The 16528-nt window shown below is 35.0% G+C and overlaps 5 protein-coding genes across 9 annotated transcripts in view; 2 read left to right on the top strand and 3 right to left on the bottom strand.

Annotated features, from left to right (window-relative positions):
• Nucleotides 1-732: 732 nt before the first annotated feature.
• Nucleotides 733-3181, bottom strand: LOC100183612 (putative protein 2). Of its 2 annotated transcripts, none has more exons than XM_009860335.3 (4): nt 2943-3181; nt 2732-2884; nt 2162-2351; nt 733-1692 (listed from the first exon to the last, which is right to left on the bottom strand). In XM_009860335.3, exons 1-4 carry the CDS (start codon nt 3069-3071, stop codon nt 1553-1555), a joined length of 612 nt encoding a protein of 203 aa, XP_009858637.1. In that variant the 5' UTR covers nt 3072-3181; the 3' UTR covers nt 733-1552. The 2 variants fall into 2 exon arrangements, with proteins under 2 accessions (XP_009858637.1, XP_002125870.2); XM_002125834.5 differs by having other exon boundaries at nt 735-1692; nt 2166-2351.
• A 33-nt stretch (nt 3182-3214) lies between these two features.
• Nucleotides 3215-8652, top strand: LOC100175788 (leucine-rich repeat-containing protein 71). 3 transcript variants are annotated; one of them, XM_026834682.1, is made up of 13 exons: nt 3215-3292; nt 3883-3978; nt 4384-4539; nt 4802-4893; nt 5094-5230; nt 5377-5523; nt 5648-5807; nt 6155-6322; nt 6518-6677; nt 6921-6944; nt 7292-7516; nt 7728-7849; nt 8259-8647. In XM_026834682.1, exons 5-13 carry the CDS (start codon nt 5124-5126, stop codon nt 8382-8384), a joined length of 1239 nt encoding a protein of 412 aa, XP_026690483.1. In that variant the 5' UTR covers nt 3215-3292; nt 3883-3978; nt 4384-4539; nt 4802-4893; nt 5094-5123; the 3' UTR covers nt 8385-8647. The 3 variants fall into 3 exon arrangements, with proteins under 3 accessions (XP_026690483.1, XP_002125763.1, XP_018667461.1); XM_002125727.4 differs by lacking the exon at nt 3215-3292 and adding an exon at nt 3571-3758 and having other exon boundaries at nt 8259-8652; XM_018811916.2 differs by lacking the exons at nt 3215-3292; nt 6921-6944 and adding an exon at nt 3571-3758.
• A 9-nt stretch (nt 8653-8661) lies between these two features.
• On the bottom strand, nt 8662-10205 carry LOC100185975 (cyclin-J). The gene has a single exon (XM_026834693.1). It carries the CDS (start codon nt 10109-10111, stop codon nt 9167-9169), a length of 945 nt encoding a protein of 314 aa, XP_026690494.1. The 5' UTR covers nt 10112-10205; the 3' UTR covers nt 8662-9166.
• A 795-nt stretch (nt 10206-11000) lies between these two features.
• On the bottom strand, nt 11001-14275 carry LOC100178096 (store-operated calcium entry-associated regulatory factor-like). Of its 2 annotated transcripts, none has more exons than XM_002125121.5 (6): nt 14098-14275; nt 13875-14020; nt 13301-13436; nt 12723-13037; nt 12385-12556; nt 11001-11917 (listed from the first exon to the last, which is right to left on the bottom strand). In XM_002125121.5, exons 1-6 carry the CDS (start codon nt 14174-14176, stop codon nt 11674-11676), a joined length of 1092 nt encoding a protein of 363 aa, XP_002125157.1. In that variant the 5' UTR covers nt 14177-14275; the 3' UTR covers nt 11001-11673. The 2 variants fall into 2 exon arrangements, with proteins under 2 accessions (XP_002125157.1, XP_026690486.1); XM_026834685.1 differs by having other exon boundaries at nt 12385-12560; nt 12724-13037.
• Nucleotides 14276-14882: 607 nt separating this feature from the next.
• The window catches only part of zf(mynd)-3 (zinc finger protein), a gene marked incomplete in the record, with an annotated part of 14509 nt that continues 12863 nt past the window's right edge, over nt 14883-16528 (top strand). Inside the window, 3 exon segments of the mRNA NM_001078458.1 lie at nt 14883-15073; nt 15263-15397; nt 15758-15888. Coding sequence (NP_001071926.1) covers nt 14968-15073; nt 15263-15397; nt 15758-15888 — 372 coding nt within the window.

The following is a 16528-nucleotide window of genomic DNA, read 5'->3' as shown; positions in this document are numbered from 1 at the left end:
GCCAAACTAAAAAGGCCAGAGCAGTTGTGTCAATTATTTTTTTAGAAGTGCATGAAGCTATTATACAATATGCCTCGAAAAATTGCTGAGACAAGTCCGGGACCAAGAAAATCGACATCATTGTTATGTGAAAACAATTCTGCTGCACGCATCAGACCAACCTTTCAGTCGTGAGTCGAATTTTAAGCATTTTTGATATATAGTAGGGTGGGGGAAGATGGGACACTTTTTCATTCTATTTTTGCCTCTCATTTGGTAGTAAACAAAGAACATTTAAAGAATTATAAAATCGTATCTCCACGACTTTCATAGACCGTAACTAATTGTTCAAAAGACGGTCAGGATATTATGTGCTAAAGGAGTCCCATCTTTCACAACCCTACTATATTTATTAGCATATATTCTAAAATTTTGATAAATTCTCATAGAATCGATATCACACAAAATTGGTTCTGACGTAATATTTGTAACGAGGTGATATTGCGCATGCGCAAACTTACTGCTTAGCCTGCATGGAAAGTTCTAAACATAATTTCGTACCTGTAAAAAACATTTTCCTCTCGGATATTTTTAAGTCTTATCTTTCACATTTTTGTCCGTAACGACAAATATACTGTCTGTTGTTTTTCATGGCCTTTAACTTGTTCTGCGGCAAAAGCTATTTCTATAAAGAATAACTATAACTGTAATGCATATTACGAGAACGAAATGTGTAAGCATAGTGACATTAAGTGTATACGACAACTGTTTATTCAAAAACGATTTTCATAGACGATTGCTCGCACGAAAAACAAGATAAATGAAAAATATCTACGATAATACCACACACACAAAAACAAACGGGCAAAGAATATTGCACAAAACCGACACATAGAGATAGTCGCGTGCAGTAATACTGTTCAAAAGTGACAGAAATCTTGTGTGTCCAATTCAGGGGTTTCGCTTCATAAGAACGAGTAATTTGTAACGGTTTAATTAATGGTAGTTGACTATATCACACTATACATACTAAACCAGATTTTTCATTTTACATTTGGTTATCTTTAAAGCGTTTATGCAGAGCAAAGTCAACAGTAGTTATGAGTTGAGGCAAATTCTCATTATTCTGGTTTATAGTGTGTAACCTATTAAAATACACTCATGTTACAGTATGGCACGGGTAAACCTTACTATAAGTGAATTTAAATATAGATATATCTAATGAGAAAATATAAAGTTTTAAAACACAAAATATAAAATCATAGTGTGGCTCCATCCGACGGTGGACCAGAATATCCTATATTAATATAGTACTGTGGGGTAAGATAAATACCATATACGCCACACAATATCCAATATTTCCTAATCTGTTTTTTTACCAATTAACAACCCTGTTTTAGATTTGTGAAGATAAGTGATATAACTGTGTAATCTATCTTTTTTCTTCACTCCAAATGGGGTGATAAAAGAGAATTAAACATGAACCATCTTGTCCAACCTACTATATGGGTCAAAATGAAAAGTTCATGTTCCAAAGGAGAACTTTTGAAATCCTTGGCTTTGCTACATTATGTTAAACCTTCATACTTCTCATTGTAACATCTCGTGTCGGTCGTACACATTTGATTTTTGCTCTTGAAGCTGCTTTTTCCATTTTGTTTGCATTTGATTTACCCTTTGTAAGACAGGCTGAGATTGCCCAGAGCCCCGTCCCTGTTTGGAAAATTAATGTTTGGTCAGAAAACTGAATGACAACATTGAAACGGAGTATTTACATACACAACAATGTACCATGTCCACAATACTTCTCAATCAGTCTTTTTTTTAGTTTTATATAACAATTATATAGATGATACAGAAAAGGTTATAAGTTTAACAAGATAACTGAAAAGAATTACAATTTTTCTTAATTTGGGTATTAGGCTGCATAATTTGGAGTTATTTTTCTAAATATATACTTCGTTTAAAAATGTGAAACAAAATCAGTTCCCATGAAAAAAACCAAGAACTGCATTTTATTTATATATTACGGCTGTAGTGTAACAACTAACAAGCCTAATCTGGCCAAAAACACTTGAACAAGGACCTCACCCATATAGAATACAATCTTAAATACTATGTAGGAATGTAGCCTATATATATATACCACATATAGCACAAAACAACAGCAAAGGCAAACCACCTACACTTGATGATCTAGGTCGATCGGAATCTCGTGCAGAAACAATTGATTCCATCTCAGTTTCTTCATCTAATAACCCAGCAGCTCGATTCTTCCTATTCACGTGATTAATGATAGGGTCAGCGATCACCATCACGATCATATATATGAGTAGCACACCAAGAAGAACGAGGAACATGTAAACCACAACCTGGAGAAGACAAAGTATATATATGTAACTTAACACTGCACAGATAGTACTACTTCAGTTATAAATACAGTGACACATATAGAATTGGGAGTAAATTCTATTTTTCTTTCATAAGTTTTACAACATACAACAAAACCAGACTGCAGAGTATGGCAGGTGCACGTGTTTTAATTATAGCATGGCAGGTGCAAATTTTTAATTATAGCACGCACGCATGCAAAAAATAACCGTCTTGCACGTGCGAGATCTCATCAGGAACTGCCATACTCTTCAGACTGACAACAAAACACCATTGAAAAAAGTTTAGAATTTACTGAATAAAAAGAACAGTGAATATTGGTTATGTGGAAATATTGCTGTGCTACTTTCTGTGGTTTTACCTGCATGGTTTTTGTGCTTCTGACTTCATATTTGCACCCACATCTGAGACAATATGGTTCAATATCTACATCTGTGAGTGCAGAACCGTTCAAGTTTGGCAAGACAACTCGAAGGCAGTCACAATATTCATGCAGAACGTTTTTCGTGTATATCTAAAACAGGTTAACGAAGTGTCAGCTTTAATTTGAAATAGTTGAGACTAAAATTTACCTTCGCGGGAATGTTGTATTTGTGATAGGCAAGGCAGGTGCATTTACATCTGATATCCTCGTATTGTGCAGATGTATTTTCAAGTAATTGAAAGGATAGCAATACGAATAATAAAATTCCGCAGTACATGCTTTATACAACTCTTAACAAAATAAATAGCGCTATATAAAGTGCAGCAGAAACGTAAACACAACGGAACTACGTACAATACTGTACTGTTACTGTACTGTTGTGGCTAATGGTCGGTCTTGTGATGACGCTAGTTTAGATGGGCGAGAATCACGAATGTGGGATCGCTGAAAAATCTGCTTAAATCATGTTTACTCAGATAAAACAAAGCAGTTCATAATGTGAGTTACAGTGTCGCAAAAAAAAAACGTTTCTTTACATTAACTTTCAAAACTGGCTTCTTCTTTAAAAAACAAAAGCGAACAAATGTACTCGTCCCCCCCAACCCCCCCCCCTTTTTTTGCCCCCCCAAAAAAAAAAAATTTCCCAAAATTTTTATTTACTATTTACATACTATTAGAAATAATACGTTATGGTCTATAAAGTATAACCAGTTATTTACTGAGTAAAGCTCCCCGAAACGTATTCGTGGTACTTAGTCGATGTCCGTTGAATGGATACCATTAAAGAAGTTTCTATAACAACAACGTACGCCGACTGTTGATGCTTTTGGTGGTATGTTATTCGACAGAAATCGACTTAAATCCACACTATAGTAACAAGTATAACTCGAATTAATGAATGAATAGGCTCCGTTTGTAAACATGTTATAGCAAAGACCTAAATCAGCCACAAACAACGTGAATTGTGAGTAATTATTGATGTTTTTGTTTTAAAGATTTATTTTCAAAAACTATACTTAATGCTAACTTGGTGGTTTAAAATCTGTTTTAAAGTGTTGTACTTTTATCATCAGATCATTTTTTTGTAGGATTGCACGAAAAATACGAATGGGTAAACGTGTTGAAAAGGCTTTGAAGGCAGGTGGACCAACCTCAGCTTCTTCCCGCGCCTGGCGATGACTGCTGTAAGTGTTTTGTGATGTGTGGGTATCGTATGGTGTTGCATATATTTACTTTGTTATAAAATTTAGGGCATAGTGGTTATTGATAGTTACAATGTCCGTCTCCAGCCTAGAGGTTAAGGGTTTCAGTCTCGGGGCTGTTAGGCTACCATTGTAGGCGTATATGTATCTCCTGGCAAGACATTTAACAGCAATATAGCTTCAACCTAGTGGTTTCGTAAGGGTTGTCTAAGTTGTCAGCCATACAATAAAAAAATATGATCATTTTAAGTTTTACACATGTGGTAACTTAAAAGCAGACATGAGGTGTGCGGAACAAAACACCCAGAACTGTTGTTTTCCGCCGCGCGAAGATAAATAATTTACATTTATTCTGAAGTGTTCTCACTCAGCACCATTTAATTTCAGCCACCCGTGAGCCATACACATGTACCGGGAATTTTCCAGATGATTTTGCAGAGTTATGGCAGCGATCTGGACTCGATAAAGAACATGTACCAGTTGTAAAACCGCGGGCAAAGAGACCTGCGACCCCAACTGCAGATGATGCAAAAACTACACCAGGTGAGATGATGAGTTTGCATAAAAAAACTTTTCCACATTAAAAAGATTCCATTTTATAAAAAATATACAATTTGGGTTAGAAGGTTGTTGTATTATAGTTTTAAGTTTACCTTCCATTGTGAATTTAGGTTTACTGTTTTGTTTTACTTTAGGCAAATAATTCCAAAATAAATATACAATAACAATGCCTTATAGTCTTTTATGTAATAAAAAGCTGAATTTACATAACAGTATAATGTGATTATCGTGGCTTATGTTTCAGAGGGAGAAGAAGTAGAAAAAGTTGAAGAAGAATTGCCACCAACCACTTACACAGTTGTGGATAACCTCACCATTATTAAGCCAAGTATTCATGTAAATGCTTTTCAATATGTGAATTATGAATGTCCTGAGAAATTATAAGTGTATTCTTATTAAATAAGGTTTTAAAGTAAATGATCAAAAAGAAAAAAACTATGGCTGTTTTGCCCTTGCCCAAAATGGTTTCACAAATAGATACCACAAGAATGTTACAGTAAGATAAATGATAATAAAAGATGTTTTATTTCATGCAGGTTGAGTTTGATGTGGAAGATACAAAGCAGATGCAGATCAACCATGCTAAAGAACTTTTCATTAGAAGCTGGAAGGTGGAGGAAAAAGTCCTTGGGATTCTAAAGATGTGTATCCTTGAGCGTCTTCAATGCATCAAGTAAAACTACTTGTAAATTTTTCAATTCTTTAATAAATGAGGATATTGGCAAAATTGAAACAAAAAAAATCATTTTTGTTTGAGCTAATATTATAACTGTCAATAAATTATATATTATATTTCGATATTATTTTTCTTTGTTCCAGCCTATGGAATGTTGGACTGACAGAACACACATTGAAAATTCTAAGCAGTTTGCTACCAAGTCTTCCTAGTATTAAAAGTTTGGTGTTAGATGGAAACCCCATACCTGGATCAGAACCTTACTACCTTGTAATGGGTGAAGACAGCCCGTGAGTTGTACTGACAAATACTATATTTAAATTAAAGCCAAATTTGTTATTATGTAATGTCAACTGAATGCTGTCCTGAACAAAAAAACATTAAAATAAAAAGGCTGCTATGTGTTATGTACAGCATACAGCATCTGTCATTGAGAAACAACCAAATCACTGACCAGGGAGCTGAAATGATTGGAAAAGCCCTTGGCACGACTTTCACACAGAACAGATGTTTGGCCACGTTAAACTTAAGTTTCAACAATATATCGGATGCTGGCGCTAAACATATTGCACAGGTATTTTATCTAGTCACCTGTAACTAGAATTTGTTAAACATATTAGCATATTTTACACTGAAGTTAAACAATTGTAGATGTGAGTGTGTGAATGATTGATTGAAACATACTTATCCTCGCGTGGCTGGGCAACGACAATTGTTATAACACCAGTGTTTTGTTTTATACACCTCATGCCCGCTTACAAATTTCCAAGTGTATATGACTTTGTGGGTGTTTATTTTCGGGAGATTTTTTTGTCATATATGGCTGGCAGTTTATACACCCCTTAAGGGACAATTGGGTTGGAGCAATTGTCATTAAGTGTCTTGCCTAAGAAACATGTTAGCAGAATTTTTTGTATAAAGGGAATACGGATGAACCGTGTGTTGTTATCCCTCTCTCTCGCATCGAACAACATCTCAGATGAAGGTTGTCAATATATTTGTAATGCTCTGCAACGATTCTCCCTCACACATGAAGAAGTTGTTCAAAGAAGAAAGCTTCTCTCACAGGGTGGTTTTCGTGGAGGTTCAGTAAGTGGGTTGATACAATTAGCTAGACCTGCTGCAAATGCATATACACTATATATCAAAAAAAATATTCCTAAGCAAACTAAGCATGTGTTACACAAAACAAACTGATTTATACAATCAGGGGTTTCATTACGTTATAGTCGCATTATGTTGAGCAAAAATATGGGAGTAATGTAGCACTATACTTGGGTACAGGGACTAGGCTCACGCCGAACTGATTCCAAGGATCGTCCAAGCAGCAACAGGAGTGGCTCCCAAATGAGGACTAGTCGTGGATCTTCCAAGAAGAAACCAGATGCGGGGAAGAAGGATGCAGAGAAAACACCGAAGAAAGATGAGAAAGGGAAGAAGGGAGGTGGGAATAGTTTGTGTGTATTGCATACTCACATTACCTGCTTTAGAATCAAGTTTTTTTCATAAAGCTTCAAATGTTTTTTGATGTTCACTTCTTTTGTTCTATAGCGTTGTACTCTTATGCTTTTCATGTTGTGTAGTGTATAACAACCATTGTATTTGCATGCCCATGTTGCTTCATGTGATCACTAACATTGTTGTTTCTTTTCATTGCTTCAATCACTATTATCCACCTCTTGCTCAGAAATCTCGAAAATGAATTCAAGATGTGAGTATTATTAATCCAGTTTGATCAAACTACTGCATGCATTTCATACTTTAATTAATTTAAATGTGTAAGCTTATAAAGTTGAGTTGAATAACATTTAATGACTATGCGAAGTAGCCCAGCCCACCAGATTAGATCAAAATTGACTCTTATACACAAAGTTTAAACATAAAACATTTTTTTATTTTACATAGATAAAACAAAAAAAAGGAATCAGCAGAAAAAAGACAGTTGTAAAAATTGAAAAAAGACAGTTGTAAAAATTAAACTACCATCATGTCTCAATTTACTTATGGTGAGGAACTGGAATGCACAATAGACTCAATAACACAGCCTTTCACTTACAGTGTCCGTGACCAGTGAGACACCAAAAGGAACAAAGGGGAAAAAATCTGGAGGTGCTGGTGGAAAGGATGGTGGAAAACGAGCTATGACACTCAGTGTGACTCAGGACTCTGAAAATCCAGATCTTCCGGAGTTTGTGCATCCTCTTATGGACCATCAAGCAGAACACACTGAAGGAAAAGTCTTTATTCCTGGCTGCATGACTCTGGTTAATCTCAATTTATCAAGTAAGACAGACCAATAAATAATATGTTTATCATTTGAACATCCATCTTATAATGAATCTCGTTTCTCCACAACTGGGGGACAAAGCAAGTTACATTCATTCTTTCATCGTCAATTTGTAATATTAGCTTATAAAATGTCAATAATAAAAAACACAAAATTAAATTTAAGTATTGTTTTAACAATAAGCGTGACCGCAACTTTTATTTAAAGGAAATAAAATTGGTAAACAAGGCATGGAATACCTTCTCTCCATGATTCAGTACCAAGCTAATCGACATCGAATTCTTGCAGCCACCCCAACTGCACCTGGACTACTTAAACTTCACATTCAGGTGGTTTATTTGTTAACTTGACACAGTGGTTAGCAAGCACGCCTAACCAAGAGGTTACCTGTTAGCAATTGATCCAACCCAGTGGTCTCTTATGGGTTGTCTGAGTTCTTTGCAAGACATTAAAAAAAAAATCTCCAAAAAGCAATCACTTTCAGTGTGACTGCGTGGTAACTCAGAATCATGCATGAGGTGTATGAAACAGATCACCCAAGTTATATCGCCTGTCATTGAGGATAAAACAAGTTATTCATTTCACATGCTAAATATGAGTTTCAGATTTGTCACATCTAAGGTATGCAAAATATATTTGGATATTTAAGTAGACATAGTGGCTTTGGTAAGTTTAGTATTGAAGCTATTGTTAAATAATGTAGATAAAGAAGTGTTTAATATTTAATACATATTCTAGAGAAACGCTGTATCAGAACAACACCCTACCTATGTTAAAATTCAAGAAACCATGGTAACAAGAGACCCAACCTACAAACCAGAAGCAAAAACACCAGAAGATGATATACAGTCTGTTGTTGGCTAAACTAAATACTCTTCCACAGAAAACTTGTTTTGATTCTTTTAGTTGTCTTCCTCTTTCACATTTTTACAAGTTACCTTATTAGCAACTGTGCTAGTATTTTTTTAGCATCTGACAGGCAAAAGGGTAATTTTCACATTCTTACTAACATCTAGTTTTATACCTACTTGTGTAACATGTTTAAGGCATTGTGTAATGGGTTATTGCAAATTTTTGCATATATGCTTCACTTTTCTTAGAAATTTTAAAAGGGCTTGCAGCTGTTATGTACATTGTTTTTTTTTATTTAATTTGCAATGCACATCAAGTGTATGAATACAAAGAATGTGAGTGACAGTACAGCTTGAACTCAAGCAAGGTATAACAAAAGCAAGCACTACAATGTCGGTAGTATGAGAAATGAATGTAAAACAATTGCAATAGAAACATATGCAGGTTTGTAAAATGTGCAAAACAAATGCAATGCTGAACTAAGAGACTAACACACAGAAGGCAGAGCAGCACGTACGTTAATTCGGGATGAGTTTAACAGTAAGAGAACCTGAAGGTATCACAGTGAATATTGAGATGCATTTTCAAAATACATTTGACATAGATTTTGTTTTGATTTTTTGCTTGATATTCTTGGCAAGATGGTAACTTATGGCACAGTTGGCTGTTTTATAAGAGGTGGCACTGATAAACAATATACAATTTGAAAAGAAAAGTGAAGAGCAATAGACTGCACGAAAAGGAAAGCAGAACACGCATTATACAAAAGAAAAATTTTCTAATCTGAGTTGGAATCAAACCAGGTAGCCACGGTTGTATCTTCCAGTTGGAATGGTAGTTGGCATATGCTGGTTGCGCTGATTATCGGATGTAAATGGTAGTGGAGGTACGGGGGATGTTACTGGTGTACTGCCGGTGCTGTTTAGTACCTGTTGATGCGCAATGCTGAGGGTGCCGGACACATGGGAAGAAGATCCATTACTATGCATTGCACGTCTGTCTTCATCGTGTAAGCGTAACAGAATCTCAATACAAGGTACCAGGTGATGCCAGGCGAAGTTGGTGACTTTATGCAGTTCCACAGTCCATGTGGGAGCTATGTGAAGACAAATTCGGGAAGCAGCAACACATGAGGCAGTAATGAGAGAAGGCTTAAACACCAGAAAGGCTTGGTCTTGGAGCGAGACTTCTAAAAAGTAGCTAACGTTCTTTTCCAGGTACATATACACTTGCTCTCGGTTCGTAAGAGGTTGACCAGCATGTAAATCGCGTGTCCCAAGAGCCACTTGCATGTAGTACTCTTTGAAGTGGGAAGCAGTTGGAAACCCAATGTCCCACTCAAATGCACTGAGTAAACGGATTTCCATGGTCATGTACTCTGCAGCATTAAGATTCCACTGGAGATGGTCCATGAGAATCTTGAACTTTGGGATTTTTTCCTCTCGCTCCTCAAACTTGCTTGCCACTAGTAGACAGCAAAGCACAAGCATTTGCAAGTCTTCAACACCAAGCTGGAATTGGTCTGTAAACCGATCATAGAGACACACAGCAAGATGCTGAGCATTGCTGTTGAGTCTATACTTCTGGCATGTAAGTGCAAGCCAATCGACCAAGTACCTGCGCCAGTACATCAACTTTGAGCTGCCGGTAAGACGCAGCATAAAGTTTTCCCTAGCCTTTAGTGTGTCATGGATGTCCTTGGCCAAGTCATTCTTACATCCTGGCCAGTCCAAATCCATTTAATTTAGATTTTTTCTAGGTAGGAACTAAACTGGCCTTACACAGTTTACCGCAATACAAACTAACCAGCACTGTTTAGTTTGACATTCTGAAAAATCTATTGCGGAAGAAAAAAAACAATTAAGTTTCAAATTCCATATTTTATAAATGAACTAAAACGCATTCATTACATAATGAAACAATAGCATTATTTGCGCATCCACCACATTTGTCTTTAAAGGCAGAATCTATTTTGCATACTGTAGTGTTGCCCACGATAACAGTTTGCATTTAAAACAAAGCTGTAATCGCAAATATTTTACCTGTGAGATTTTTATTGTTCACTTTAAAGAATCGGTGCTAGTGAAGGCTGAAGAATCATCAATTATCATGTTTTTGACACAACGTCAATTTCTAATTCGCATTTTTTAAGCGCAAGTAAACTGCTTGACAAGCGAGCGTTTAACATGAAACCCGTTTAGCTCGTTAAGGAACGTATCTGATCAGCCGTTGTAGCTATAGCTATGAATGCCACAGAATATCGCAACACGTGTAGGAAGCATTTGAAATCAAAGCGATCACGGCAGTTGTCAGAACTTCACGGGATGTAATAAATCAAACCCAGGAAACGAACGAAGGTCCCTGGGAGATGCTTTGTTTAAAAGAGTCCTGTGTTGGTAAATGTTTAAGGATAGACTAGTAGAACATTGCAATTATCTTGTTGACCATTAGCACACAGCTTTGAATCCAATATCTTCTGGTTACCAGTTATGCTGTACATTGCACAATATGAGGAACTGCAATACTTAACTCATCCCCCACACAAACCTGCCTAGTGCAACTTGTTGGGTGGCAATCTCACCAACTTTGGTTTAAGTTTAAGATTTAAACATAGATGACTCGAAAGAATTAACAATAAGAGATGTTTATTGCGAGTTATCATTAAAACATCATTAGTTTTTCATTTACAGGTTGTTTTGTAGGGTGGGGGAAGACAAGACATCTTTTCATTCTATTTTATGGTCCCATTTGGTAGTAAGCAAAGAACATTCAAAGAATTATAAAACCATATTCTCACGACTCCCATAGACTTTTGTTAAATGTTTAAAACACGATCAGGGTGTTTGTATATTCCATGTAAAAGGTGTCCCACCTTCCCCCATTCTACTATATATCAACAAAAAACATAATCCAGTGTTCAATAGTGCGATGGTCCACAAATGTATTTATTCTTTATTGAATACAAAATAAGAATATATAAACTTAAAATATGGAACATTATATTGAAAAGTAACCTAACATTACAAATTTTGAGACATTTAAAAAAGTAAAATATTTTAACATAGATCTCAATTAAAGTATTAGACAAAATGTAAAGTATTTAGATTTAAAAAAATAGAAACAGAAGTTACGGCAGTAAAACTACTTTTTAATTGCAATTACAAAACTACTGTGATATTTTCCGTACTGTGATGAATTAATGATACATCTTAAACAGCTATGATTTAATAAACCATATACTGTCTTTAAATCCCTATAGGGCTACAGAGTGTTATGTACATTAGGCAGACATCTTTTATATTTAACGCCTTGATGTTCCCCCAAATCCCGAAGCTGTACGACTTGTTCCAGAAGAGCGAGATGTATTGCTTGAACTGCTGCCCCAATTGCTGGACCCACTTCCCCAGGAATTGGCCCCACTGCCCCAAGTGCTGCCACCACTACCCCAGGTACTTCCCCTGTTACCCCAACCCCATCCTCTTCGGTTATTGTACCCGTTATTTCCCCAACCATAGTTGTTGTAGCCGCCATATTGGTTGTTGTTTCTAAAACGTAGAATTAATTTAAATAAGGTGCTTATAACACTTTTTTCTAGTCAGTTTAAATATAAACAAGACCACTTATAAGTATGATCTGCATGAAAGAAAAATATTTTTTTATTTAAACTTTAAATGCAGAATTTATGCATGTCTGTAATATTTAAAGAATTGCAACATAAACAAAATATATATATTTTATATATATAAAATACCCATTTTTAGAAGTAAAAAAACTGAGAAATTTTTTCTTTAATTAGAAAAAATGTTTTACAGCAATAGGCGCCAAATTTAAAAAAAATGCAGGGGGAGGTTGGGATATTTAGACCTGCATTCCTGTGAAGCAAATCTGGTCCAATTGTTCACTAATTATTGTAATGCAGAAATTTTCACTGTTGGTCTGCCTACTCTGTCATCTCAGTTTTGTCGCATATCAGGCATATGTACTGAACAATAAGAACACCACATGTAGTTACCTTGAACCAAACAAATACCCAGCCAAACTGCCTACTCCCAATCCAGACCAGAATCCACCACCACCAGCATTATTGGGAGTGGAATTAGCTTGTGTGTGTGTGCGACTGGAATAACGTTGGCGAGTATAGGTGTCACCTGTTGCATCGTCATAGCTTGGTGGTGGAGCTGATGCTGTAATGCAAAATGTCATCTCCGTAAATATAGTTTAAAAATCTCAGTGAATATATTTTAAATACTCGATGGTAGGAAAAAAAACATTCTATAGGCATATGTAATATATTTAAGCCTTAAACTGTATTTTTACCAATTAATATAATTCAAACACTTATATGCACACCTGTTGTATGCGATGTATGTTCGCGTTTAAATCCATATGGAGGTGGAGAGTTGGTGTTACTGCTTTGTGAGTCTCTAAAGTTTGAGTGCCTTGGTGGAACATTAGTATCTTCTGTATTTGACTGGCTTACTTTGCAGAGTAATATTCCAATGGTTAATATGATAATAAAGAATATGAACCAGGAACTGCTGTCTGAAGAATGCTTTGAGTGGTAGTTGTTGTTATGTTGCTGGTTATAACCAGTATAACCACCTTGGTTTTGCCTTGATTTGCCTGCCTCTGTGTAATCCAGTGTGTATTCTAATCCACAAGAACCTAAGGGTCAAGGGGTTAAACAAATATATGACATTTCCCCCACAACATGGCAGTATTTTTCCATTATGTAAAAAATGACAGCTTTTACATTGGTAGGTAGGTGGCTCCATGTTAGTGTTGAAACAGCCATTCAAAATATTGACATCAAAAGGTTTATGGTTGTTTTCTTGTTCATATGCTCAGTTCTTCAAACATTACATAAGACACTTAATGTTTATTTAGAAGTATTAACATTAGGATAACCTAAAAACAAAACCATTCACCTTTTAATATATAAACATCATTTGGATGATCATAGCCTTCACATGTGACTTGTAATTTTCCAAAGCGGTACGAGTCGTCCATATCTGCTTTGCATTCCCATTGTACATCAAACCCATCACTTCCCACATTCTTACACTGTGTGAATAAATGAGCATAAAATCTAGTATTCTGGTGCACTATGCAGCTGTTGCGGCAATATTCCTTATGCAGGAAATAATTTTTACTTATGTGCATTTTTTTCTTGTCTATGAGCCCATGAGCCTATGAGCCCATGAACGGTAAATTTTATTTAAAAAAATGTTTTTGACTTTTATGTTATATATATCTATATATATTTTTTTGTTAAATTTAAACCGTGGTATGCGCGGTGGCCAACTATTTAGCTGTGCGGGACAAATCACAGCATTGTGAGACTAGTGCAGCTTAGAGGGAGCGCTACTATGTAGAATGTGGGACATCTCATGGAAGGAATATGCAGGTTAATTGCTGCCAGAAAAAAACTTGAAATACTCTGTATACAATTTCGATAATCTTAACAAAACTGATTACCGCGACAATCAATACATATTTTACCTGCACAACAGAAGGTTTAGAGGCAGAATAGGCAGATCCTCCAATACAGTTTAGTTGAGGTACTGGACTACTTCTTCTTCCAGTTGTTTTTCTTCCATCATACAATGTAATAGCACTGACTTCGGACAAGAGAACTTTTTCACCTCCTGAAATTTTAAAATATTACTAAATGTACTTTAAAAATTGAGACACTTACAAGTCGTATAATATGTATTACGCTTACCTCCAAACCAAGCTTTAGAACCAACCAGAAACAAAATAAGAACAAGAAGACTTATAATAAAATACCGATGACACTTCATTTTGAAGAATAGAATATCCTACGATCTTAAATAAATAAATTATTCGTAATTTACTAAGTACTTTATAGTGTTTTAACTCTGAAACAAAAAGAGATAATGCTTTTAGCCATAGGGTACGACGCTACGTATAGGTATACACTGTCACTATATAATACAAAAAAAAACGACTTTCGCCTCCAAAATAACACACTCATTCTGCATGTAGAAAAATCACCATATTTATGAAAATTTGCTCCCGTCTGTTTTATTTATAGTTGTATGGAGATTACACGTGAATTTGTCATGTATGACCCAAAATGTGACGTGTCCTACACTTTGTTTACTTCTGAAAAAATTCTGGGGCTTCAATCACATGATCAGCTGTGTTCTATTCATTGCATCATAATGCGAGAGGAACAGATTTGGGGACAAAATATTTACCAGGTACAGTGTTTCCTGGTAAAAAAATAGTCACCATTAGTAAAGTTTTACGAACTTTTATACATTTAACGAACTTGATATCGTACGGTATATATTTTTTCATATCCAAGATTTTGCATTATTAATTTTATCATCACCGCGCTGAGCTTTTTTATCTTTCGAACTTCTCTTTATTTCTTTTGCTTTGTTTACTACATTTGCCTTTTTTGCTCGCCCTTTTTCTTTCTATAATTTATCTTTACCCGATCGCCACCGCCAACGGCATGTTCTCTCCATTCTAAATGAAAGTGCGCCATTTCAGCGATTTTGTTTGTCACGACTCTGAATATGAAATAACTAATTATCGGTGTTACTTGCAATAACTCTGCAACATGCCGGAAGCTAATAAAAATTGCGCAAATGTAGTCGCTTCACTGTTGTTGAAAAGAGGTAATACTACAATGGCGAGGAAACGAAAGACGGATGGATTACCCATAAGTGAGTGGCGTGGTATAAAATAGTATATACACATACACGATACCGTTTTTCCACCTTTACGATTTGTTTTTGGCGCAATTCTTTAAATATTACATAAATTTTGTTGCATGTTTTGCTCTTATATACATTTAATTCTACAAAAATCTCCCCTTTAACATAATAAAATTGTATATTCTCACCATTCTACAGACTCGTTGGTTCGCATGAGTTGGTCCCAGAGATTTCATGATGTTTATATGATTTTATGGAAGATTAACGATGACCTTAATTTGGATGAAGTGGATATCTTGCTTACAGATTGCACTTGTTCTATTAAGCTACCAAGTAATTATTTTTATATCCACTTTCCATCAGTGTGGCTCGGGGTAGAGAACCTTTTTCGCTAAAGGAGCCAATACAGCTATAGTAGAGGCTATATTAAAAGTTTTATTTCTATGAGGGCCATAAAATGTTTGTTTAATATGCAAATCTTTAAAACAACACTTTTCTTGGGCGATAAAAAAACATTAAACAACATTTGCAAACCCAGGTCAAATATTTGTCTCATTGTCTGTATCCTTTTTTTGTTTTTTTAAGCTTAATTTAAAAAAATAAAGTTTTTTAAAGAAATTGAACTCAAGAAAATAAAAGTTAATAATATTTGTATATAATATATATATAATATATTTATGATTGTTTTTTTAGATGGTGAAAGTCATTTTTGGCATTTCTTCCTTGATGTAGAGTCTGCAATGTCACAGCGTATTCCATCATCTAATGCCATTATCATTGTGATGCCTAAGAAAGACCATACAGTGTTCTGGCCCACTTTTAAGGTGTAGAATAATTTATTTAATATATATACGTTTGATTATTGTTATTACCAAATCTTAGTTAAAAGTTTTCTAATCATGTTCCTAGTTTTACATTTTTTTGTACTTCGTAAAGTGTTCTCAGAGATTAGGAAGTCATGTAAATATTATAGTTTTGCATTTTTATTATATACATATTTTATACACCATTTCTTTCATTCAAGCAAAATTCGGCATTAATAACTACATTTCCATTTCTTCATATATATATATAGATATATATACTTCATATATATATACTTTAATATTTATATATATATATATAGGGATGCACATTACAGAATTTCGAATCCGTGAGATTCGAATCCTTTTGTATTCTAATCTAATTACGGGATTCGGTATTCTGTTTAATGACGTAATTACACGTCATCTCATATACTATATTAACAATTTTTGAAACTTATTAATTTTGAAAAAAAATATTTTTGTGTTTCTGGGACTTTCAAGAGTAAACGTTTCGTAACGTCTTTTCATAACCTGCTATACGTTTCATGACGCAAAAACTACCCAATAGTACAATTTTTGATCATTTTACAGCTCATGTTCCANCAAGGCGGGTATGAAAGAGTCAATAAACTGACTTATGTGGGTAAAATTATTTTTT

Source organism: Ciona intestinalis, chromosome 5 (assembly GCF_000224145.3).
Source record: "Ciona intestinalis chromosome 5, KH, whole genome shotgun sequence".
Lineage (NCBI taxonomy): Eukaryota > Metazoa > Chordata > Ascidiacea > Phlebobranchia > Cionidae > Ciona > Ciona intestinalis.
This window is presented reverse-complemented; position numbering and strand designations above follow the sequence as displayed.

Excerpts from the sequence above, each read along its gene's own strand:
- LOC100185975 (XM_026834693.1), bottom strand. The coding sequence starts at position 10,111 with ATGGATTTGGACTGGCCAGGATGTAAGAATGACTTGGCCAAGGACATC.
- LOC100183612 (XM_009860335.3), bottom strand. The coding sequence starts at position 3,071 with ATGTACTGCGGAATTTTATTATTCGTATTGCTATCCTTTCAATTACTT. Across the intron at positions 2,885-2,942 it reads AATACAACATTCCCGCGAAG|ATATACACGAAAAACGTTCT; the intron begins GTAAATTTTAGT and ends AACCTGTTTTAG. Across the intron at positions 2,352-2,731 it reads GAAGCACAAAAACCATGCAG|GTTGTGGTTTACATGTTCCT; the intron begins GTAAAACCACAG and ends TGTCTTCTCCAG.
- LOC100178096 (XM_026834685.1), bottom strand. The coding sequence starts at position 14,176 with ATGAAGTGTCATCGGTATTTTATTATAAGTCTTCTTGTTCTTATTTTG. Across the intron at positions 14,021-14,097 it reads TTCTAAAGCTTGGTTTGGAG|GAGGTGAAAAAGTTCTCTTG; the intron begins GTAAGCGTAATA and ends TTAAAATTTCAG. Across the intron at positions 13,038-13,300 it reads TGATGTTTATATATTAAAAG|GTTCTTGTGGATTAGAATAC; the intron begins GTGAATGGTTTT and ends CTTGACCCTTAG.
- LOC100175788 (XM_002125727.4), top strand. The coding sequence starts at position 5,124 with ATGCAGATCAACCATGCTAAAGAACTTTTCATTAGAAGCTGGAAGGTG. Across the intron at positions 5,808-6,154 it reads GCGCTAAACATATTGCACAG|GGAATACGGATGAACCGTGT; the intron begins GTATTTTATCTA and ends TTTTGTATAAAG. Across the intron at positions 7,850-8,258 it reads TACTTAAACTTCACATTCAG|AGAAACGCTGTATCAGAACA; the intron begins GTGGTTTATTTG and ends TACATATTCTAG.